Here is a 26,046-nt window from a genome sequence, read left to right on the forward strand (position 1 = left end):
GCAGTGGCAGACATGACCCCAGAGCAGCAGAGTGGCAGACATGACCCCCAGAGCAGCAGAGTGGCAGACATGACCCCAGAGTAGCAGTGGCAGACATGACCCTTGAGCAGCAGTGGCAGACATGACCCCCCAGCAGAACAGTGGCAGATATGACCCCAGAGTAGCAGCAGTCAGAGGAGGAGTGTGAGATAGCAGCCTGGTTCTTGTAAGCCATCTCTGGCAGCTCAGTACAGTTCTTTTAGGACTAGGTATTTCCATCAGTTACTATTATTGCAATTTGCTTCTACTTTATTCTTAGATAAATCTTCAATAAAACATTTTAAGAGTGATTAGTTTGACTTGTAAAAATAAAAACAAGAGACGACAGGTTTCCTTTAACAAACTCTTGCTTATACAAAATAACTACTACACTCTCACTAATTATTCATCTTGATGAATAAATTACCAGATATAAAAAGATACAATAAAAACATTCAGCTCAAGAACTTCCTTAATTTTCAAATATGATTTGCATAAAAAAATTCATGTGTTAATCCATGTAATGAGTAAACCGGTTAAAAACATATATTGTAAAACCGTGTATCAGATATATAATTTAAATGGCTGACTACTTCATTCATTTAATGTGTATAATTAAACTGCTTAAATTATAGAAAACAACTTTCTTATCAAGTACAACTTAAGAAATAATGGTCCTAAAATGTAGTTTAATTTGAATGAAATAAACAGGTACTGTATGGGTATTTAAACCATAGGTATTTCAACTTAAAAATGCTCCAGTGTTTACACACTCAAGAAACTGTAATAACCTGTAATAACCTATAATGACCTGCACATTTAACACTCACCATTATGAGTGTTAAACCTACACTGATCTGATAAACCTGTTTAAACCTACACTGATCTGCAGGTCTAACACTCACCACAGCGAGTGTTAAAACTACACTGACCTACAGGTTTAACACTCACTTATCATGGGTTTAAACTCCACTCTTCCATGGTTTAAGTGTCCTGCTGCTGAAAATCACTGTCAATCACTGAAACAGTGCCAGAACAAGAATTAATTCAAGAATTTGTTTTTGCAGATGTTTCTCAAGTGATGAGATGATAACACTGTACAGTGAGAAAAGATGTACATTAATAAAAGTTGTACACTGAGACAAGATGTACATTAATAAAAGCTTATATTCTAACATGTTTCTTCACTATTGTTATATTAACATGTTAAGTCATATTTTTTCAGCTCAAATTAAAACAAAAGACTACAAAAACTTGACATGTGTGAAGACAAACACCCCATAACAGCACCAAGTCACCTCCTCGAGGAATGACAAAAATTTTACTCACGTTTTCAACACATTGGTCTTTTGTGTTTTGTTAGTACACCAACAGTCTGCCACCAAGGTGGACCATGCCAAGAAGAAGACACATTCACCATCATTCAGTCAGTAGCAGTCTTGCCAGAAGTGAGCACACCTCATAACACAAATAACCCTCTAAACTCTAATATCCTCACTGTAACTTCAGAGTGAAGGCAATGTACTTCCCACCTCCAGGACTCAAGTCCGGCTGACCGGTTTCCCTGAATCCCTTCATAATCATTACCTTGCTTGCACTCCAACAGCACGTCAAGGAATAAAAACCACAGGTCTCCAATATTTGTCACTCAAATGCTGTGATGAATTATAAACCATGTATCATCTCATAATTATAAACTATGTATCATCTCATAATCACTAAAATATAATTAGTTGAACCTTTAAAACATTAGCATCTACAAAATATTTTTCCTACAAAATGATCAATCCTTAGCCTTACTCTCAGCTGACACTGGAAATGGCACAGCAGCCGCAGCAGCAGCAGTGCTGGCTTGTTTGTTGGTGTCAATGATAAGTTTTCCACCAATTTTAGATGGGTTGATAGTGACAGACTTTGTGGCATTATAAGTCTTGTAAATGCCAACTAGCCTGTCTGCTAGCTCAAACATTTGTGATCGTAATGAGATGATGATGAACTGGGCATTCTTGGTGCGTTCCTGATGGAAGACAAACAAAATGGCTTAGAAATATATACATTAGACAGCACTTACGTGTATTTTAAGTTAAATCTAAACTTAAATGAAGATACTGCCATCTCTAGTAAGTAGTTCTCTACTACTGTTGATACAGGTTAATAACTACAATGATGACAAACACTTTCAATCATGAACAAAACTTGGAGACATAAATAAAGAAAGAAAGTAAGAGGAAGATGTATACATCAACCCACTATTATTCATTACACTACCAATACTGTATAAATTATTAATAATTTGCAAATGTTATGCAAGTGAAGTCACTCTCTCCAGTGTATCCTCTTATACAAGGTGGTCAACAACAGTCTAATTGATTGGAGTGAGCTGTAAACAACAGAGAGAAGACTGAGCCTCCACAACTCCTTGTACTGACTGATACACACAAGCTTAGTGCTTCTTGATAATACAATACACTTGCCAGTGCTTCTTGATAATACAACACACAAGCTTAGTACTTCTTGATAATACCATATACAAGCTTAGTGCTTCTTGATAATACAATATACAATCATTGCTATAATCATAACCAAATCCTAGGGTCACATAGTGCTGCAGGGTAGGGTGTGCTAAAAGGTGATCAGAGATCAGTGAGGGTGAAGAGGATAACAGTGATAGGGCCAGGAAGAGTAGTGAGAAGTGTTAAAGTAATAATCAAAGTTGGTGTAATAAATCTGTTGTTGTCAAAAAGGCAAAGAGGGAGTCTGTGTCAAAGGTGGGGCTGTGAGCGAGGAGGGAAGATAAAGTAAGGTTTTTAGAGTGGTGACGACATCGGAGGTAAATTCTGCATCCTCGCTGATAGACAGGACAGTCTAACAGAATAAGGCAAACTGATATTGGAACTTGACAATTGTCACAGAGTGGAACTGGGCGCCTCTCCATGACGCGTATGCCCGATGTAAAGATGGGAAAGCTTAGTCACCCAACCATGACATTGATGATAGGAAGACTAAACTCCTAAAATTTGGCTTGATAGAATATACAGCCTCTCCTCACTTACCGACGTACTTGTTTACCGACAACTTGGAGTTACAACAGGCTCTCTGACGAGTTGTTATTGTATACTGTATGAGAACTTGGGTCATGAACGAGCAACACAGCATCTCAGCGTCAAACATCTTAATCTCCTTCCTACAGCCACTCAGTACACTAGCTTTCACAGTCTCCAAGACTACATATTTGTACAAATTTCCTGCTGTTTTTCCTCTTAGAAGAGAAAAACAAGAGGAAAATGGAAGAAGTATAAAAGAAGTTCATTGTAAAGGAGTTAATGTAAGTAATTAAGCTTATTCAGGTATACACAAATACAGTTACATAGATTATCATACATAGCAGCATATGTGTAGAGAACCTGGGATAACCCAAATAAGTCACACAGAGTGACTTATTACCATTGGGGTCTCAGCATCAAGTAATCTCCAAGACTACATATTTTGTCTATAAATTTGTACTTTATTCTGTATCACTTAGTAGATGATAGAGTTAGAAGTGCAGCACCACTTGGAAGAGGAAAAACAAAAGGGAAAATAGATTAAGTACAAAAGAAGTTCACAGTAAAGGGGTTAACTAGTGTGTTCGTCTGTGTTTACAGTCTCAGTGCATTGTGGCAGCTTAAGAAATAATTAAAATCTGTGAACAAGGTATGACAATGGTGGTAATAATAATAAAAACAATAATAATGATAATAATAATAATAATAATAATTGCTCTGGAGTGCTTTAACCCTTTGAGGGTTTTCGTCGTACTAGTACGTCTTACGCGTAGGGGTTTTTGACGTACTAGTACGCATAAATTCTAGCGGCCTCAAATCTCGCGCGAAAAGGCTGATAGGCCTAGGTGTGAGAGAATGGGTCTGCGTGGTCAGTGTGCGCGGTAGAAAAAAAATCTGGGACCCAGTGGTGCATTGTGGGAATGCCCTCTTAGTAAACAATGTCCACCATGCCTCGCGGTAAGAAGCTCCTCACTCCTCGGCGAATTGGGACACTTTTGTTCCCCAGTGACAGTTCTAATAGTGATGGAAGTGCCAGTGAAGATGAGTTTCGTGGTTTTAGTGAGGTTTTGACCGAAACTAATGACCATAATATCGGTAATAGTGAAGAAAACCCAGACGACCCTCAGCCTTCCACCTCTGGTGCTGGGCCCTCGTGTTCACGTTCAGTTGTTCCAGAACCCAAGAGGAAACTTCTATTTTCCCAAATCCCAGACTCAGATGAGAGCATGGGTGATGATAGTGATAGTGAATATGAACTACAAGCTCTTCAAACTAGTTCCAGTAGTGATAGTGAAGTGCAATATTCCCCAGTGAAGCGTCAGTATATACGACGATATATGCGCTCTGGAAGTGTGCCATATGCTATTCCAAGGGGAAGGAGTGTATCTCGGAGTACATCCCGTGGCTGTACAACAGGAACAGACAGTGAAAATGACGAAGATACTGTTGCAATTGGGATGGAAAATGTGCGTGGTGGTAGTGGTGCCGGCGGTGAGGCACCAGCAGTGGGCCATGCTGCCACCCACGCTGCCACCCACGCCGCTGCCTCAGCTGATCTAGAACAAAGGCCACCATCCCCCACTCCCCCACCACACCAGCCTCCACAACCACAACCTCCACAACCACAACCTCCACAACCACAACCACCTGTCATTGTCCAGTACCCACCAGCAGACCGCACCTGGGATTGGCAGGAAGCTGTCAATTTTGTTCCAAATCCCCACCAGTTTGATGGCAGCCAAAGTGGAATACGGCCATCTTGTACACTTGGGAACAATGCCACTGAACTGGAATGTTTCGAGTTATTCTTTGACGAACCACTGATGAAAAGTATTGTCATGGAAAGCAACACATACTACGAGTACACCATGGCAAACACAATACTTTCACCAAAATCACGTCTACACCAATGGAAGGAGGCAACTGTGGCTGAGCTGTATCTTTTCTTTGCCACAATAATGCTTATGCCACATGTGTATAAGCACAAAGTGAAATCATACTGGTCAACAGACCCCCTGATTGCAACACCAGGTTTCAGTGATATAATGCCAGTGAATCGATTTGTGCTAATGTTACGTATGCTTCACTTCTCAGATAAAACCAGGCCTGACAGAACTGACAGGTTATATAAGATTAGGAATGTGTTTGTGTATCTGAAACAGAAATTCAGTACTCATTTTTATCCCTTCAGGAAGCTTGTAATTGACGAGTCTTTGATTCTGTTCAAAGGAAGACTCTCTTTCAAGCAGTACATACCAAGCAAGAGGAAACGCTTTGGTATAAAGTTGTTTGTGCTTTGTGATTGTTACAGTGGTCTGGTATTGGATATTATTGTGTACACTGGAAGTTATACATTGCAAAATACCAGGAAGTTATTGGGCATCTCAGGTGATGTGGTTCGAACAATGATAGAACCATACCTTGGTAAGGGGCATATATTATATACAGATAACTGGTACACAAGCCCCTCACTCAGTGATTTTTTGCGAGTGAACATGACAGATGTGTGTGGCACAGTGCGTGCAAATCGAAAACATATGCCCAGGTTTGATGCTGGCACTCGCAGAGGTGAGGTGCAGGCGTTTGCTGCCAATGACATCATGGCATTTCGGTGGCATGACAAACGAGATGTCACACTGTTGTCATCAATTCACCCTAATGAAATGGCAGACAGTGGCAGGCAGCATAGAGAGAGAAATGAACCCATTCTAAAACCTGCAGCTGTGATTGATTACACCTTCAACATGCGTTCAGTGGACAAATGTGACATGCAGATTGGGTTTGCTGATTGTGTTCGCAAGAGTTATAAGTGGTACATCAAACTGTTTTTCCATCTTCTGGACATTTCCATGCTCAATGCTTATAATATGTATAAGATGAGCACCAGAAACAAACCACAGTACGGCGAATTCTGTTTGTCTGTCATCAGACAAATAGTATTCAAGTACCAAGGAAATGCACCTGCAATTGACCGCCCACCAAATTATCAACAACTACCTGCTCGTCTGAAGCATGGTGATCACTTCCTGGTAAAACTGCCTGCTACTGCTTTGAAGAAAAAGGCTCAGAAGAGGTGTTACGTCTGTTCACATACAAAAAAACGCCCACGACAACGCAGAGACACTCGTTTTATGTGTGAGGAGTGCAAAACTCCACTGTGCATGACACCATGTTTCAAAGACTTCCACAGGCTGCAGAACTTCTAGAAACATGTCCTGTGACTGTATATGTGTATATAAAATATAGAAAAATAGTAATAAACAACATTTCATATTGTTTGTTTGTGTAAATATTTTCTGTAAACAAAATAATGACAACAGTGTTTACGCCCTTATTGTGTAGTATTGAAAAAGAAATAACTTACAAAATACTGATCATGTTGGCCTCAGAGGCCATAAAAGTTACTCAGAAAAAGAAAAATTGAAAAAAAATTGAAAATAGTACATAAAAAAGTAAATAGAAAAACACCGGGTGACGGCAGTCGGCGATGTTACCATATGTTGTTCAATTTTGGGAAATTTCACACCTCCATATCTCGGTAAGTATTGACGCTAAAATTTTTTTGTTTAGCCTATAATGTTTAGAAAAAAATACTCTATTTTTTCATAAGAAAAAATAATTTTTTTTTTTTTTTGAAATTTGGCCGACCCTGAGAACGAGTTTCGGAGAGGGCCTGTCGACCCTCAAAGGGTTAAATATCAGCTACCAAACCTATATGAAATACTTATGATATTTAACCCTTTCAGGGTTTCGGCCGTACGAGTACGACTTACTAGCACCAGGGTTTTTGACGTACTAGTATGCCTAAATTCTAGCACCCTCAAATCTAGTGAGAGAAAGCTGGTAGGCCTACATATGAAAGAATGGGTCTATGTGGTCAGTGTGCGCAGTATAAAACAAATCCTGCAGCACACAGTGCGCAATGAGAAAAAAAAACTTTGACCGTGTTTTTGCATTAAAACAGCGACTTTGCACTGCATTTTCCTATGGTATTTATTGTTTTATTCTAGTTTTCCTGGTCTCATTCTATAGAATGGAAGACATATTACAGAAATTGAGATGATTTTGACTGATTTTACAATAAAAAGTACCTTGAAATTGAGCTACGTAGTAGAAATGTTCGATTTTTACCAAAGTTCAAAAGTAAACAAATCAAGCCAAGCGTCCAATAAACGTCAACTGGTGAGTCTAATATTCTTTCACAAGTGCGCCAATATTATTTATACCATTTTATACACTAATGCTATAGTCTGCATAACAGTAAATCTTCTATTTTTCGTGAGAATAAAAATTCAAAGTGGAAAGCAAAAGAATGTAAGAGGGGCATTGGGATGTGACTAATGAACAGAGGAAATGTCATTTTAGTGCCAGAAATGTCTTTCTTGCTTATTCTGAACCCTATTTGGAAATTGGCATCTTTTGAAATTTGTGTGAAATTGGCAAAATTGCTAAATTCTGATTACTGTATTGGATAGATGAAATCGGTAAATGGGTAGTTTCTTGCACTCATTCGATAGAAAAAATTGAGTTCTAGCGAAATATTCATGATTTTTGTCTACTAGTACAGTGGAATTGGCCGAAAATAGAGCTCAAAGTGGGCAAAAACGCCAATGCGTAAGCATCGTCGAGACCGCTAACTTCGCGAGAGCATAATTCCGTAAGTTTTCCATCAAATTTCATACTTTTGGTGTCATTATGATCGGGAAAAAATTCTCTATATTTTCACAAGAAAAAATAATTTTTTTTTTTTTTGAAATTTGGGCGACCCTGAGAACAAGTCTTTGAGAGGGCCTGTCGACCCTGAAAGGGTTAAAGCACTCCAGATTGATTATTTATTATAAATTATTATCATTATAAATTATTATAAGTTATTATTATTATTATAATAATAATAATAAATGCTATTTTTGCATTTATTCTTATGACAAGAGTGACCTAGGTGTGTTTCTCTTGATGTAAACACCATTTTCTTTCATTACAGACCAGAGGTACAGATGAGAAAACGTATCTATCTTATGATCTTATCCCAGAGTGGCGGCCTCTGCCCTTACCTCACTCATAATATGGTTATACAGTGGAACCTTGACTTACAGTTTAATCCGTTCCCTGACCTAGCTCATAATTCAATTTATTTATTTATTTATTTATTTATTTATTTTATGTCTTTGCAAACAGTACACTGAGATTTTATATTTACAACAGTGGGTTGCAATGCAAAGAGAGCCTCTATTATGCCTAGGGATTATGGGCCAACTTAACATTATTGGCAATTATTGCAATGGTCGGAGAAGTGGCAGATGCAGTTTAATATTGACAAATGCAAAGTTCTAAATGTTGGACAGGTAAATAACCATGCCACATATGAACTAAATAATGTAGATTTTAATACTACTGATTGCAAAAAGGATTTAGGAGTTCTGGTTAGCAGTAATCTAAAGCCAAGACAACAGTGCATTAGTGTTCGCAATAAAGCTAACAGAATTCTTGGCTTCATATCTAGAAGTATAAATAATAGAAGTCCTCAGGTTGTTCTTCAACTCTATACAGTGGACCCTCGCATAACGCTATTAATCCATTCCTGAGAGCTCAATGTTAGGCGAAATTATCGTTAGGCGAATGAATTTTCCACATAAGAAATAATGGAAATCAAATTAATCCATTTCTGACACCCCATAGTATGAACAAAAAAAAATTTTTTACCACATGAAATATTAATTTTAATACACACAAACTGAAGAAGACATGAACAGTTACATGACACTTACCTTTATTGAAGATCTGGTGATGATTGATGGGATGGGAGGAGGGGAGAGTGTTGATGGTCTTAGTGCTTAGAAGGGGAATCCCTTTCCATTAGGACTTGAGGTGTCAAGTCCTTTTCCGGAGTTACTTCCCTTCTTCTTTTAATGCCACAAGGACCAGCTTCAGAGTCACTGGACTTCTGTCGCACAACATATCTGTCCATAGAGGTCTGTACCTTTCGTTAATTTATGACTTTCCAAAAGTGGTTCACAACACTGTCAGTGTACAGGTTGCCAACACGGCTTGCAACAGCAGTCTGAGGGTGATTTTCATCCATAAAGGTTTGCACTTCAAGCCACTTTGCACAGATTTCCTTAATCTTTGAAGTAGGCAACTTCTTCAATTTCTCTCTCCCCTCCTCCGAAGCAGTTTCCTCAGGTCTGGCCTCTTGCTGTTCAAGATGATCTAGCAGCTCATCAGTGGTTAGTTCTTCACTGTCCTCCTCCACCAACTCTTCCACATCCTCCCCACTAACCTCCAACCCCAAGGACTTCCCCAATGCCACAATTGATTCCTCAACTGGCATAAGCCCCTCAGGGTTAGCCTCAAATCCTTCAAAATCCCTTTAGTCTACACATTCTGGCCACAGTTTCTTCCAAGCAGAGTTCAAGGTCCTCTTAGTCACTCCTTCTCAAGCCTTACCTATAAGGTTTACACAATTGAGGATATTAAAGTGATCTCTCCAAAACTCTTAGAGTCAATTGAGTTTCTGAGGTCACTACAAAGCACCTTTCAAACAGAGCTTTTGTGTACAGTTTTTTGAAGTTTGCAATGACCTGCTGGTCCATGGGCTGCAGGAGAGAAGTGGAATTAGGAGGCAAAAACTTGACCTTAATGAAGCTCATGTCCCAACAAAGTCGCTCTGCCAAGTCTGTAGGATGACCAGGGGCATTGTCTAACACCAGGAGGCACTTAAGGTCTAATTTCTTTTCAATTAGGTAATTTTTCACATTGGGGGCAAATGCTTGGTGTAACCAGTCATAGAGAAAGTCCCTAGTGACCCATGCCTTACTGTTTGCCCTCCACAGCACACACAAATTAGCCTTGAGGATATTTTTTTGCCTGAACGCTCTGGGAGTTTCAGAGTGATACACTAATAAAGGCTTCACTTTGCAATCACCACTAGCATTGGCACACATTAACAGAGTAAGCCTGTCTTTCATAGGCTTATGTCCTGGGAGTGCCTTTTCCTCCTGAGTAATGTAGGTCCTGCTTGGAATTTTCTTCCAAAACAAGCCTGTTTCGTCACAATTAACCCTTTCAGGGTCCAAGGCCCAAATCTGGAGTCACGCACCAGTGTCCAAGAATTTTCAAAAAAAAAAATTTGTTATTTTTTCTTATGAAATCGTAGAGAATCTTTTTGTGAAGGAAATAAAACAAAAAGTACGAAATTTGGTGGAAAATTGACGAAATTATGCTTTCGCGAATTTTGATGTGTCAGCAATATTTACGAATCGGCGATTTTGCCGACTTTGACTCCCATTTTAGGCCAATTACATTATTCCAATCAACCAAATTCTTAGCTATTTCACTAGTATTACTTCTATTCTATCGATTGAGCACAAGAAATCGCCAAGTCAACTGTTTCAACTACAAAATAAAGTGATCGGAAATTGTTAATTTGGCCAATTTAACACAAAGTTCAAAATATTCCAATTTCAAAATAGGGTCCAGAATGAACAATGTAGGCATTCCTGGCACTAAACTAACATTTCCTCTGTTCATTAGTTATGTTTTGAGGCTTTACAAATAAATTCCATTTTTATTTTTTATTCACATAATGAATTTTTATTCACACCAAAAAATAGAAGATTTACTGTTATGCAATACTGTAATAATTGTATAAATATCATCACCATATTTGTGAATGTATATTAGACCCACCAGCTGACGTGTATTAGACGTGTGAGGTCGTTTGTTTACTCTTGAATATCGGCAAAAATTTAACATTTCTGCTACTTTGAGCTCAGTTTCAAGCCATTTCCAGTGCTAAAACCAATCAAAATCATCTATATTTCTGTAATATGTCTTCCATTCTATCAAATGAGACCAAGAAATCGCAAATACAACTATAAAAAACATACGAAAAAACACTGCAAAGTTGCTGTTTTAATCGAAAAATCATGATTTCATTTTTTTTCTCTCATTATACACAGTGTGCTTCAGGATCTGTTTTATGTGGTGCACACATACCACATAGATGTATTCTCTCATATCTAGGCCCAAATGTACCACTCACAGTTTATCAGAGTGAGCTGAGCTCATGGCGTAGATCTACGGTTTGGACCCTGAACGTAAAGCCGTAGATCTACGGGACGGACCCTGAAAGGGTTAAACACTTATTCAGGTTTCAGTCCTTCACTGTCTATGTACTCCTTGAATTCCTGCACATATTTTTCAGCCGCTTTGTGGTCCAAACTTGCAGCCTCACCATGCCTTATCACACTATGTATGCCACTATGCTTCTTAACCCTTTCAGGGTCCAAGGCCAAAATCTGAAGTCACGCACCAGTGTCCAAGAAATTTTGAAAAAAAAAAAAATTATTTTTTCTTACAGAATTAAAGAGCATATTTTTGTGAAGGTAATAAAACAAAAAAAATTAGAATCTGATCAGTACTTACCGAGATACAGTGCCAAGAAGTTTGTAGAAAATGATGTGGTGGCGGCAACATCGACGAATTCCACATACGCGTATTATATTATTTTGTTGTTTTAGTTGTTTTTTCTTTTCTTTTCCAATTTTTTTCTATTCCTACTAACATTTGGGGCCTGAGAGACCAATACTGTATATAATGTATATATATATACTCACTGTATTGAACACAATAACCGCACTAAAGTTATTATCATATTATTGTTTACCACTGTTGTTTATTACAATAAACATGCACAAATATTGTATAATACTAATGTTCTATCATATATTTACATATTTACAATCACTGGACATGGTTTTAGAACTGCTGGAGCTTGTGGAACTTCTTGAAACAAGGCACCATGCACAGAGGCACCTTACATTCCTCACACATAAACCGAGTGTCTTTGCGTCATTGTTGCCGTCGTTTTGTTTGTGCACAGACAATGCATCTCTTCTGAGCAAATTTCTTTTGAGTTGAAGGAAGCTGTATTATGAAATGATCACCTTCTTTCCTCAAACGCTTGGGTATATTGTGATGAATTCGAGGACCATGTTGTATTGCAGGTGTTGTTGCCTGGTACTTCATTATGAGTTGTCTGACAACAGACAAACAAAATTCACCATACGGTGGTCTGTTACCAGTCTTTATTTGGTACATATTATATGCATTCAGCATTGAAATGTCCATGAGATGGAAGAAAAGTTTCATGTACCACTTGTAACTCTTACGAACACAGTCAACAAAACCAATCTGCATGTCACACTTGTCAACCAAGCGCATGTTTTGTGTATAATCAATCACTGTCACTGGTTTTCGAATACGTTCATTGGTCACTCGATCAACTTTGCCACTGTCTTGCATTTCATTACGGTGAATGGTTGTCAACAATGTGACATCTCGTTTGTCATGCCACCGTAATGCCATGATGTCATTGGCAGTAAACACCTGCACGTCATCACCACGAACACCTGCGTTGAGCCTGGGCATATATTTACGATTAGAACGCACTGTGCCACACACATCTGTCTTGTTCACTCGCATGAAATCACTGAGTAATGGGCTTGTGTACCAGTTATCGGTATATAATGTATGGCCCTTACCAAGATAAGGTGCCATCATGTTTCTCACTACGTCACCTGATATACCCAATAACATCTTGGTATCTTTCAATGTTTTACTACCCGTGTATACAACAATATCCAACACCAGGCCACTGTCACAATCACAGAGTACAAACAATTTTATACCAAAGCGGTTCCTCTTGCTCGGTATATACTGCTTGAATGACAGTCTACCTTTGAACAAAATCAAAGACTCGTCAATTACAAGATTCTTGAATGGATAAAAGTATATCCTGAACTTTTGTTTGAGATACATGAAAACATTTCTAATCTTGTATAACCTGTCACTTCTGTCAGGCCTGGTTTTGTCAGAGAAGTGCAACATACGTAACAGTAAGATAAACCTGTTCACTGGTATTATTTCACTGAAGGATGGGGTACAAATTAGCCGATCTGTGGACCAGTATGCTTTTATATTATGCTTATAGACGTGAGGCATAAGCATTATTGTTGCAAAAAGCAAATACATTTCTGCAACAGTCGTCTCTTTCCACCTGTGTAGTCTTGACTGTGGTGATAAGATCGTATTTGCCATGGTGTACTGAAAATACTTATTACTTTCCCTGACAATAATTTCCATCAATGGCTGGTCAAAGAATAATTCAAAGAATTCCAGTTCATTGGCCGTGGTTCCAAGGGGACAGGTAGGTAGAATTCCACTTTGCGAGTCATCAAAGTGGTGAGGGCTGGGAACAAAATTGGGATTTTGCTGCCAATCCCAGATACGGTTTGCTGGTGGATACTGGACATCATAGGCTGGTTGTACGGGTGGTTGTGGCGGGCTGGTGGGTGACGCTCCGCTTTGTCCTTGAACTGACGAGTCAGCAGCGTGGGTTCCCGCGTGGCACAGCGAATCACGCATGGCGGTGCCACTACCACCACCAGCCCCACTAACACCATCCACTGATGTCTGTGGCCCATCCATGCCAAGTGTAGCCACATCATCCTCACTATCACTACCTAAAACGGGTGTAGGGCCACGGGATGTACTCCGGGATGTACTCCGTCCCCTGGGCACAGCATAGGGTACACTACCCGAGCGCATGCGGCGGCGGACATACCGATGCTTCACTGGTGAATGTTTCCTCACTATCACTACTCGAATGATCGTCGAGCGCAATAAAATCACAATCCACGTCAGAATCATCGTCATTACTGAAGTCAGAGGCCAGGCCACGGGAAAATATTAGTTTTCTCTTACGTTTAGGAACACCCGACGGTGAGTCACGAGTGCCCACACCAGAGGTAGAAGGTCGAGGATCGTCGGGGTTTTCTGCACTATTATCGATATCCTGGTCATTATTTTCGGTCACTAACTTATCAAAGCCGTAGAATTCGTCTTCATTTCCACTTCCATCAGTGTCAGAACTATCAGACAGGAAGAGGAGAGTCCCAATTTTCCGGGGAGTGAGAGCTGACTTGCGACGAGGCATGGTGAACAAGGGTGACTGAGCCGGCGTTCCCACAATGCTATGCAGGCGCCTAGATTTTTTGTTTATGGCGCACACCCACGGCGCAGACCCATTCTCTCATATGTAGGCCTATGAGCGCTTTCGCGCTAAATTTGACGGCGCTAGAATTTTGGCGTAGATCTACGGTTTGGACACTCACCGACCAGCCGTAGATCTATGGGACGGACCCTGAAAGGGTTAATTGCATTTCAATTAATTTAAATGAGGGAAATTGACTCTGCAAACAAGGAAATCCAGTTGCAAGCAATGTCATGGAACGGACTAAACTTGCAAGTAGAGGTTCCACTGTACTTCTGGGTGTCTGGAACGGATTAATTGTACAGTGGACCCCCGGTTCGCGATGCTATCGGTATCCGATAAATCCGATAACCGATGCATTATATCGCAGAAAATTTGCCTCGGTTCCAGTTACAAAACCCGGTATGCGATACGATTCGTACGAGACGTGTCCAGTGTTTACAAGCCAGCCAATGTGCGCGCATCTAAGGATACATTCAGTACATTCTATATTATCCATATTATCACTGTTTTTGGTGCTTTTTTCTGCAAAATAAGTCACCATGGGCCCCAAGAAAGCTTCTAGTGCCAACCCATCGAGACCAAGGGTGCTAATAGCTATTGAAATTAAGGAAATGTGTGCAAAGTGGCTTGAAGTGCAAACCTTTTTTGATGAAAATCACCCTGACACAGCTACTGCAAGCCATGTTGGCAACCTGTACACTGACAATGTTGTGAACCACTTTAGGAAAGTCATAAAGGAACGAGAGGCACAGGCCTCTATAGACAGATATGTTGTGCAACAGAAGTCCAATGACTCAAGCTGGTCCTAGTGGCATTAAAAGAAGAAGGGAAGTAACCCCGGAAAAAGACTTGCTACCTCAAGTCCTAATGGAGGGGGATTCCCCTTCTAAACATTAAAAACTTCGACACTCTCCCCTCCTCCCATCCCATCAATCATCACCAGATCTTCATTAAAGGTAAGTGTCAATTATTCTATTGTGATTATTATATTGTTATTATTGTTATTGTAATTACTATATTGCATTAAACTTAATACTATATCATGTGGTAAAAGTCTTTTTTTCATACTTTTGGGTGTCTTGCACGGATTCATTTGATTTCCATTATTTCTTATGGGGAAAATTGATTCGCTTTCCGATAATTTTGGTTTACGATGAGCTCTCAGGAACGGATTAATATCGTGAACCGGGGGTCCACTGTATGTACAGTGGTCCCTCGCTTTTCATAGCTCTCGGCAATCGTAAATTTCGCCAATCATAGGGGTACAGTGGACCCCCGCATAACGATCACCTCCGAATGCGACCAATTATGTAAGTGTATTTATGTAAGTGCGTTTGTACGTGTATGTTTGGGGGTCTGAAATGGACTAATCTACTTCACAATATTCCTTATGGGAACAAATTCGGTCAGTACTGGCACCTGAACATACTTCTGGAGTGAAAAAATATCGTTAACCGGGGGTCCACTGTATTTTCGTATAAACATGGACTCGCTTTTCATAGGTTGACTCGCGAATAGTAATTCGTCTGGGACGCGTACGCACGGTGTGAGCCAGGGCGGCCTCCCTACCGAGCCAGGGCGGCCTCCCTACCCAGCCAGTCTGGCATTGTTTACCAGTGAGTGAAGGTCCCCTCAAGTGCTCCTACGAAATATTTCATAATATTCCACTCATTTTAGTGCTTGCAAGTACTAAATAAGCTACCATGGCTCCAAAGAAAGCTCCTAGTGCCAAGCCTGTGGTAAAGAAGGCGCAGACCCATTCTCTCATATGTAGGCCTATGAGCGCTTTCGCGCTAAATTTGACGGCGCTAGAATTTTGGCGTAGATCTACGGTTTGGACACTCACCGACCAGCCGTAGATCTACGGGACGGACCCTGAAAGGGTTAAATCTCTCAAACCAACCTTTGCTGGTCTTAAATTCACTCACATCATCACTAGTTGCAGGCATTTTTTTAATTAAATCCTCATGTAGCTTCCTAGCCTTTTCACTTATGATCGCTTGAGAGATGCTATCTCCTGCTATCTGTTTTTCGTTTATCCACACCAATAACAGTCTCTAAACATCTTGCGTTCTCTGTTTCGAAAACAAAGTTGCACCTTTGGCAAGAACAGCTTCCTTGATTGCCACTTTCTTGGACAAAATAGTAGCGATGGTTGATTGGGGTTTACTATACAACCTGGCCAGCTCAGAGGCACGTACTCCACTTTCATACTTAGCAATGATCTCTTTCTTCATCTCCATAGTAATTCCCACCCTTATTCCTGTAGGGTTGGCACTAGAAGCTTTCTTGGGGCCCATGGTCACTTATTTTGCAGGTGAAACCACTAAAAAAGCTGTAATAATACGAAATGTTCCGATTGTATGCTTGGATTTTACTGCGGAGGCTGGGTTGTAAACAATGCCACCGGCGGAACAAGTGAGGCTGGCTCAGGCTGCACATAGACGCGTCTCGGACGAATCATGTTGAGCGAGTTTTTTAGCGCTATGCGAGGAAAAATATTAGCGATAAAATGTAACGCTAGGCAGATTTAACGTTATGTGATGCCAATGTAAGGCAGGGGCCCACTGAATATCCTTGGTTAGGCCTCATTTAGACTATGCTGCTCAGTTCTGGTCACTGTATTACAGAATGGATATACAGTGGACCCCCGGTATTCGATATTAATCCGTTCCTGAGAGCTCATCGAATACTGAAAATATTGAAAAGCATATCAATTTTCCTCATAAGAAATAATGGAAATCAAATTAATCCATGCAAGACACCCAAAAGTATGAAAAAAATATTTTACCACTTGAAATATTAAGTTTACTGCAATAGAATAATTACAATAACAATAGAATAATTGACACTTACCTTTAATGAAGATCTGGTGATGATTGATGGAATGGGAGGAGGGAAGAGGTGTTAGTGTTTAGAAGGGGAATCCCCTTCCATTAGGACTTGAGGTGGCAAGTCCTTTTCCAGGGTTACTTCCCTTCTTCTTTTAATGCCACTAGGACCAGCTTCAGAGTCACTGGACTTCTGTTGCACAACATATCTGTCCATAGTGGCCTGTACCTCCCGTTCCTTTATGACATTCCTAAAGTGTTTCACAACATTGTCAGTGTAATAGTCACCAGCACGGCTTGCAATAGCTGTGTTAGGGTGATTATCATCAAAAAAGGTTTGCACTTTAAGCCACATTGCACACATTTCCTTAATCTTTGAAGTAGGCAACTTCTTCAATTTCTCTCTCCCCTCCTCCGAAGCAGTTTCCTCAGGTCTGGCCTCCTGCTGTTGAAGATGATCTAGCAGCTCATCAGTGGTATTTTTATATTAATAGATTAAACCTAGTTGTACTATAGCTCATTCTAGCTCAATACATAGACTATACCAAAGTCATTACATTAGACCTTAGTGCAATTACAAGTGTGATAATAAAAAAAAATAAAATATTTTATATTATTAGTTTATACCTAGTTGTACTTTAGCTCATTCCAGCACAACACATAGACAACACCAACTTCATTATGTGTATTAGTGACTATACTCTACATGACCAAAATCCTATAGCTATATACTTGTCCAAACTTCCCACCACTACAGATATCAGTACTAAAACTCAACACACAACTCAGGATATAAATAACCATAATTTAAACCTAGAAGATGATTGATCACGTTGACCCTGATCTAAACCTACATAATCTGACACACAATCAAAACCTATTGGAAAGTAACTGCCTTTACTACACAGCATCACAAGCCAGAACTATCCTAAACAATGATAAAAGTCTATCAGTACTTAACTACAACATCAGGTCCTTAAGCAAACACTATGATGACCTCCTGGCACTTTTTGAATCACTAAAGACACCCTTCTGCTGCATTATTCTTACTGAGACCTGGCTTAAACAGGACACAATAGATATCTACCCTCTACCAGGATACACAGCAATCCACAATTGCAGACCATACCAAGTTAGGGGTGGTATTGCAATCTATTACTCTAACCAGTTATCTTGTATTAGCACCAATTGCTTTAGTGATGAATATGGAGAATACATTTTTGCTAATTTTACTGTAAAAAACCTTAAGACGCCTATAACAATCGGTGCCATTTACCGGATACCCCACACAAACATCCCAAACTTCAGTGAGAAATTAAAGGCACTAATAACAAACAGACAAATGAATAAGCACCACCTTCTCTTAGCTGGAGACTTCAACATCAACCTTGGCCTACTAGATGATCAGCCTGTAACTGATTTCATCAACAATATGAACAACACACTTCTCATACCAACAATAACTAAACCAACCAGGCCCACTGAAACAAGTGCAACTATAATAGACCATATATGGACCAATATACTAGCCCCCCTTAAATCAGGGATAATCACAGATAGCACTACAGACCACTACCCTACCTTCCTCTTGACAAACATTAGTAAACCACCACTTGAATACAACAAAGTCTCATTTAGACTCCATGATGAGGCCTCAATAAGGAAGTTCACAGCTGACCTAGAGACTGTTGATTGGCCTACAGGATTCTCTAAGGCCAATGGTATTGATGACTGGACAGACATTTTTCTTAACAAACTACTTAGACTATACAACAAACATTGTCCTATAAAAACGAAACAGATCACAAACAAACGGCTTGGTTGCCCATGGCTAACCAGCACCATTCTGAAATCCATTGATAAGAAACACCTATATGAAAAGCAATATAGACAGGGCTTAATACACAAAGATATTCTTAAACACTATTCATCAGTCCTCACCAAAGTAATAAAGAAAGCCAAACAACTATACTACTCCAGTAGATTCACTGACACAAGAGGAGATATAAAAAAGACCTGGAAAACACTCTCTCAGATTCTAGGGACCCACAAACTGAAAAAAACAAGAATATTGTCCTAACTAAACCTAATGAAACACCACTGCAACCCACTGACACAGCTAACAAGATAAACGACTTCTTCTCAACCATAGGTTCTAATCTCGCCAATAAAATCCCACTTACCAATGCCCATGCCGGGGACTACCTAGATGGGAATTTCCCAAATTCCTTCTATCTTGCTCCAACTGAGCCCACGGAAGTCACCGAGATTATAAAGTCACTTAAAAATAACTCAGGGAATCTGTCTCATGTCCCACCATTATTGTACAAGAGAGTGGCCCATGTCCTCTCGCATATTATCTCATTACTTTCTAACATGTCACTAGAAACTAGCACCTTCCCGAAATTACTCAAGACGGCAAGGGTTACACCAATACATAAAGGTGGTGACCCTACAGATTTAAACAACTATAGGCGAATATCAAACTTACCATTGCTATCCAAAATCTTTGAGAAACTCGTGCACAGAGACTATATTCATTTATAACGTCACAAAACATACTCAACCCCTGCCAATTTGGATTTAGGAAAAATAAAAGCACTAACGATGCAATCATAAAAATGCTAGATCTGCTTTACACAGCATTGGAAAATAAGGAATATCCACTAGGAATTTTTACTGACCTAAGAAAAGCTTTTGACACATTAGACCACGGCATCCTACTCCACAAACTTGACCATTATGGTATAAGTGGCCATGCGCTTGCATATTTCAAATCTTACCTTACTAATAGGTATCAGTATATCACCATTAAAGACACAGCATCAACAACACAGTCACTTGATACTGGAGTTCCGCAGGGAAGTGTCCTTGGTCCCCAGCTCTTCCTCATATACATCAATGATCTTCCAAACGTATCTCGACACCTGAACCCTATTCTCTTTGCTGACGACACGACTTATGTCATCTCTCACGCTAATCTTGCCACCCTCAACACCATTGTTAATGAGGAGCTGATCAAAATATCGACTTGGATGACAGCCAATAAACTTACGCTTAACGTTGACAAAACCTACTACATTATGTTTGGTAGCAGAGCAGATGCGCAAATTAACATTAAGATCGACAACACTCTAATTACCAGACATAATGAGGGCAAATTCCTAGGCCTATACCTCGACAACAACCTGAATTTCAGCACCCATATCCAACACATAACCAAAAAAGTATCCAAAACGGTTGGGATCCTCTCCAAGATACGATACTACGTGCCGCAAACTGCCCTTCTCACACTATACCATTCACTTATATATCCATACCTCACCTATGCTATCTGTGCTTGGGGTTCAACACACCTAAAGCCAATAATAACCCAACAAAAAGCCGCAGTAAGAATAATCACTAAATCCCATCCCTGGCAACACCCCCCCCCTCTCTTCATAGATCTAAACTTACTCCCTGTTCAGTACATCCACACTTACTACTGTGCAATCTACATCTACAGGACCTTAAATTCCAATATTAACCTTGACCTAAAACGCTTTCTTGATAGTTGTGACAGAACCCACAGGCACAACACCAGACATAAACATCTCTATGACATTCCCCGTGTCCGACTAAACCTTTACAAAAATTCAATATATGTCAAAGGCCCTAAATTCTGGAACACCCTACCTGAAAATGCTAAAACTGCAGAAACATTCATCACCTTCAAAACTACCATCAGAAAACATCTTATCTCCCTGATACACCCTGTCAACTAATAATACGAATACCACCTGGTGGTTCACACTTACACTCACTCACCCATTTGACCATAAACAGAAATATCAATCTCAATCTCAAAATAATGAATCTTAACTAGTCATAAGTTGGCCTGTGATACTCCAATACTGAAACTATGTATAGTGCCAAAACAAAAGCATTCACATTGCTAAACTCACAACTAGTATTTAGTCACTTAGCCATAATACCAACCTACCTCATAATTTTGAAATATTTTAAACTTAAGATTTAATATAAGTCTGCCCGAAATGCCTAGCCATGCTAGGTGTTCTAGTGGTACACTCTGTAATTATTATTTTACTACATGTAAACCACACAATAACCAAATTCTGTAAACTCAGCATTGTAATTCTTATAGAGAATAAACTTTGAATTTGAATTTGAATTTAAATTGAATTGTCCTCCTTCACCAACTCTTCCACATCCTCCCCACTAACCTCCAACTCCAAGGACTTCCCCAATGCCACAATGGATTCCTCAACTGGCATAGGATTCTCAGGGTTAGCCTCAAATCCTTCAAAATCCCTTTGGTCTACACTTTCTGGCCATAGTTTTTTTCCAAGCAGAGTTCAAGGTCCTCTTAGTCACTCCCTCCCAAGCCTTACCTATAAGGTTTATACAATTGAGGATATTAAAGTGATCCTTCCAAAACTCTTTTAGAGTCAGTTGAGTTTCTGTGGTCACTACAAAGCACTTTTGAAACATAGCTTTTGTGTACAGTTTCTTGAAGTTGGAAATGACCTCCTGGTCCATGGGCTGCAGGAGAGGAGGGGTATTAGGAGGCAAAAACTTGATCTTAATGAAGCACATGTCCCCAGAAAGTCACTCTGCCAAGTCTGCAGGATGACCAGGGGAATTGTCTAATACCAGGAGGCACTTAAGGTCTAATTTCTTTTCAATTAGGTAGTTTTTCACAGTGGGGTCAAATGCATGGTGTAACCAGTCATAGAGAAAGTCCCTAGTGACCCATGCCTTACTGTTTGCCCTCCACAGCACACACAAATTAGCCTTGAGGACATTGTTTTTCATGAACACTCTGGGAGTTTCAGAATGATGCACCAATAAAGGCTTCACTTTGCAATCACCACTAGCATTGGCACACATCAACAGAGTAAGCCTGTCTTTCATAGGCTTATGTCCTGGGAGTGCCTTTTCCTCCTGAGTAATGTAGGTCCTGCTTGGCATTTTCTTCCAAACCGGGCCTGTTTCGTCGCAATTAAACACTTGTTCAAGCTTCAAGTCTTCACTTTGTAATCCTTGAATTCCTTCACATATTTTTCAGCTGCTTTTTGGTCTGAATTGGCAGCCTCACCATGCCTAATCACACTATGTATGCCACTACAATTCTTAAATCTTTCAAACCAACCTTTGCTGGCCTTAAATTCACTCACATCAGCACTAGTTGCAGGCAATTTCTTTACCAAATCGTAATGGAACTGCCTAGCCTTTTCACAAATGATTGCTTGAGAGATGCTATCTCCTGCTACCTGTTTTTCATTTATCCACACCAATAACAGTCTCTCAACATTTTCTAACACTTACGATCGCTGTTTCGTAATCACAGTTGCACCTTTTGCAAGAACAGCTTCCTTGATTGCCGTTTTCCTGGTCACTATAGTAGAGATGGTTGATTGGGGTTTACTATACAACCTGATCAGCTCCAACACACGCACTCCACTTTCGTACTTTGCAATTATCTTTCTTCATTTCAATAGTCATTAGCACCTTTTTTCATGAAGGGTTGGCACTAGAAGCTTTCTTGGGGCCCATGGTGACTTATTTTGCAGAAACAAGCACCAAAAACAGTAATAATTTGGAATGTACCTAATGTATCCTAAGATGCGCGCACACTGGCTGGCTTGTAAATACTGGCACACACGGGGCAGTTCAGGCCACACGTGGACACGTCTCGTACGAATCGCATCGAATACCGGGTTTTCGATCGGATACCGAGGCAAAATTTTTGTGATATAATGTATCGAATACCGGATTTATTGAATACCGATGCCATCGAATACCGGGGGCCCACTGTAAATGCTCTGGAAAACGTACAGAGGAGGATGACAAAGATGATCCCATGTATCAGAAATCTTCCCTATGAGGATAGACTGAGGGCCCTGAATCTGCACTCTCTCGAAAGGCGTAGAATTAGGGGGGATATGATCGAGGTGTATAAATGGAAAACAGGAATAAATAAAGGGGATGTAAATAGCGTGCTGAAAATTTCCAGCCAAGACAGGACTCGCAGCAATGGTTTCAAGTTGGAAAAATTCAGATTCAGAAAGGATATAGGAAAGCACTGGTTTGGTAATAGAGTTGTGGATGAGTGGAACAAACTCTCGAGTACAGTTATTCAGGCTAAAACGGTGTGTAGTTTTAAAAATAGGTTAGATAAATACGAGTGGGTGTGGGTGGGTGTGAGTTGGACCTGACTAGCTTGTGCTGCTGGGTCTGGTGCAGCGCTCCATCCTTGAGTGGAGATGATCAGACTGGGTGGGTCATTGGGCTAATCCAGTGGGGGGGGGTTCAATGGTCTAATCTGGGGAGGGGGGACATGGACCTGCTCTGCATGGGCCAGTAGGCCTGTTGCAGTGTTCCTTCTTTCTTATGTTCTCATGTACTTAACACGAAGGATTTTATCATAGTTGTACAGTAGGACAGTAATTATTTCTTAGTTGAACAGTAGATTATTAATTATAAGTGAATTAAATCTGTATAAGACAAAGGATATATTCATATAGTCTAAAAATCTTTTTGCAAAAACAATGGTTCAATTATATTCCTGTCAACAATGGATAAAAGGTTCAAAGTGATTGTTGAAGTTATGGTGTGGGAGTACACACATGTGTGCACTGAGTATTTAGCATTTAGTCTAGGGTGATTAAGTGGCTTTTGAGAAGAATCTTAAACTGATTTTCAGACTGGGTTACTTTAATAATTTCTGGTAATGAATTCCATATTTTAGGGCCCTTTATGTGCATAGAGTTTTTACACTGTGTTATGGACATGAGGTATATCAAAAAGAGATCTGTGTCTTGTGTTGTGGTCATGTGTCCTGTTTAAGTTGGTGAGAAGTTTGAGTGGAGGGTTTATATCTGTGTGTATTGTTCTGTGTATGTAGTAGGCACATGAATAAGTATGGATGTTCTTAATGGTGAGCAGATTCAGACTTTTGAAAATTGGTGGAGTATGCTGGTGGGAGTGGGAATTTGTTATCATTCTTACTGCTGCCTTTTGCTGGGTTATGAAGGGTTTTAGGTGACTAGATGTTGTTGATCCCCATGCACAAATTCCATATGTAAGATAAGGGTATATGAGTGTATGGTACAGTGCCAGGAGAGCTGATTGTGGAACGTAGTACCTTATCTTTGATAGTATGCCTACAGTCTAGGAGATTTTCTTGGTGATTTGTTGTATGTGTGTCCTGAACTTAAGGCTACTGTCAAGGTGGATACCTAGGAATTTTCCCTCTGCTCATATGTATATCAAATCAATTTTTCTCATTTAAATTAATTGAAATGCAATTAATCCGTCCCAGCGGCAGGACAAAATATTTCAATATAACATTAATATCAACTCAACAGCTTATTTTATCTATCACAATTCATCTAATATCACATAATAAACAATATAATTAACAGAAACATGATATATACTCTAGAATGAATAAAATAGGCCATAATATGACAAGTGATGATGGTGGTGGAAGGGGCAGCAGTGTCCACATTTCATCCTTTTACTATCACTTAATCGCTTAACTAACTTGCTACACTTTTAATGCTACACTTTATCACTGAACTTAACTGATACAATTTGCTTAATTCCATGGAAATCATCCTCTTTTTCTTCTCAGTACTGTCCTTTGCACTTATTTTCTTAGGACCCATGATTAGAAAAAAGAAATTTGGCAGCCAAATGACTGTAAAAGAAATGCAAGCAAGCACGAGAAAACTGCTCCCACGGCGATGTAAACATGTGGACTCCATACCAGATGTTTTGCCATCAGCTGCGCCATCTAGTGGCAGCATTCTGAATTATTATTATGTATTATGTATGTATTATTATTATCATTATTGATATTAAAATTATTACATATAATTATTATAATCATTATCATTATTATTATTATTATTATTAATTTAGGGAACTGAAGCTCACTCATTATTATAATAATATTATTACTATTATAATAATAATAATAATAATAATAATAATAATAATAATAATAATGAGAGCTTCAGAACACCACCAACTCAGTGCACTGTTTACCTTGGTGTGGGTCTCTCTCTCTCATGCTTTGCTTACATTTTTTACACTCATTTGGCCAAATTTCATTTTTCTAAGCATGAGCCCTAAGAAAGTAAGTGTAAAGAACAGTGCTGAAAAGAAAAAGAGGATGATTTCCATGGAATTAAAGCATGAAATCATAGATAAACAAGCGAGGTGTGCAGGTTTTGGGTTGAGGGGGAAGCAGGGGGAGCTGGCTCATAACTCGGATGTTGGCTTGTAACTCAGAGCAAAAAATCGACGGAATGACAGCTCATATCTCAAAAAAACTCATACGTTGGGACATTCGTAAGTCAAGGTTCCACTGTATTATTTATTTCAGCATCTTTATTGCAGTTCTAGCATATTTAAGGTGTTTCTGATATCAATTTGGAATAAATGTAATAGAAAGATAATCTTTATTACTAATATTAGTGTAATTACACAACATTTTATTAGTGCCATGGCCAACCTCCGACACCCATGACGACTAGGCAGATACTGAATGCTACTGCTCACCTCTCCCTCTCTCATTTAGCTCCTCCCACTTCATAATGATGTTAAATGGTGAATTTAATATATTAGACAGAAACATTAAAAAAAAAAATTAAAAAATCAGAAAAAAATTCTGAAAATTCACTACATGTTCAGATGTATCTTACTCATTGCATCATACAAATAATTTTTGTAAAATGACTATAATTCTCTGTAGAAACATGGCACGAAGATGATACTTATACCAAAATGTTGCCAGATTCTTAAACTATTTTTCTGTACCATACACTCATATATCCTTACCTGTACTATACACTCATATACCCTTATCTTACATATGGAATTTGTGCATGGGGATCAACAACATCTAATCACCTAAAACCCTTCATAACCCAGCAAAAGGCAGCAGTAAGAATGGTAATGAATTCCCACTCCCGCCAGCATACTCCACCAATTTTCAAAAGTCTGAATCTGCTCACCATTAACCCTTTGACTGTTTCCGACGTATAAATACGTCTTACGAGCCAATGTTTCTGACGTATTTATATGC

General features: G+C 39.4%; 1 protein-coding gene across 3 annotated transcripts in view; it reads right to left on the minus strand.

Moving 5' to 3' along the window:
- Positions 1-261: 261 nt before the first annotated feature.
- glu (structural maintenance of chromosomes 4-like protein gluon) overlaps positions 262-26,046 on the minus strand; it is a 429,361-nt gene continuing 403,576 nt past the window's right edge. For all 3 annotated transcript variants that reach the window (XM_070083815.1, XM_070083816.1, XM_070083817.1), the window contains one exon: positions 262-2,035. In XM_070083815.1, the coding sequence (XP_069939916.1) occupies positions 1,802-2,035 (234 nt within the window). In that variant the 3' untranslated portion in view covers positions 262-1,801. The remainder of the gene's footprint in view (positions 2,036-26,046) is intronic.

The sequence above is a fragment of the Cherax quadricarinatus genome, chromosome 10, assembly GCF_038502225.1.
Source record: "Cherax quadricarinatus isolate ZL_2023a chromosome 10, ASM3850222v1, whole genome shotgun sequence".
Classification (NCBI taxonomy): domain Eukaryota; kingdom Metazoa; phylum Arthropoda; class Malacostraca; order Decapoda; family Parastacidae; genus Cherax; species Cherax quadricarinatus.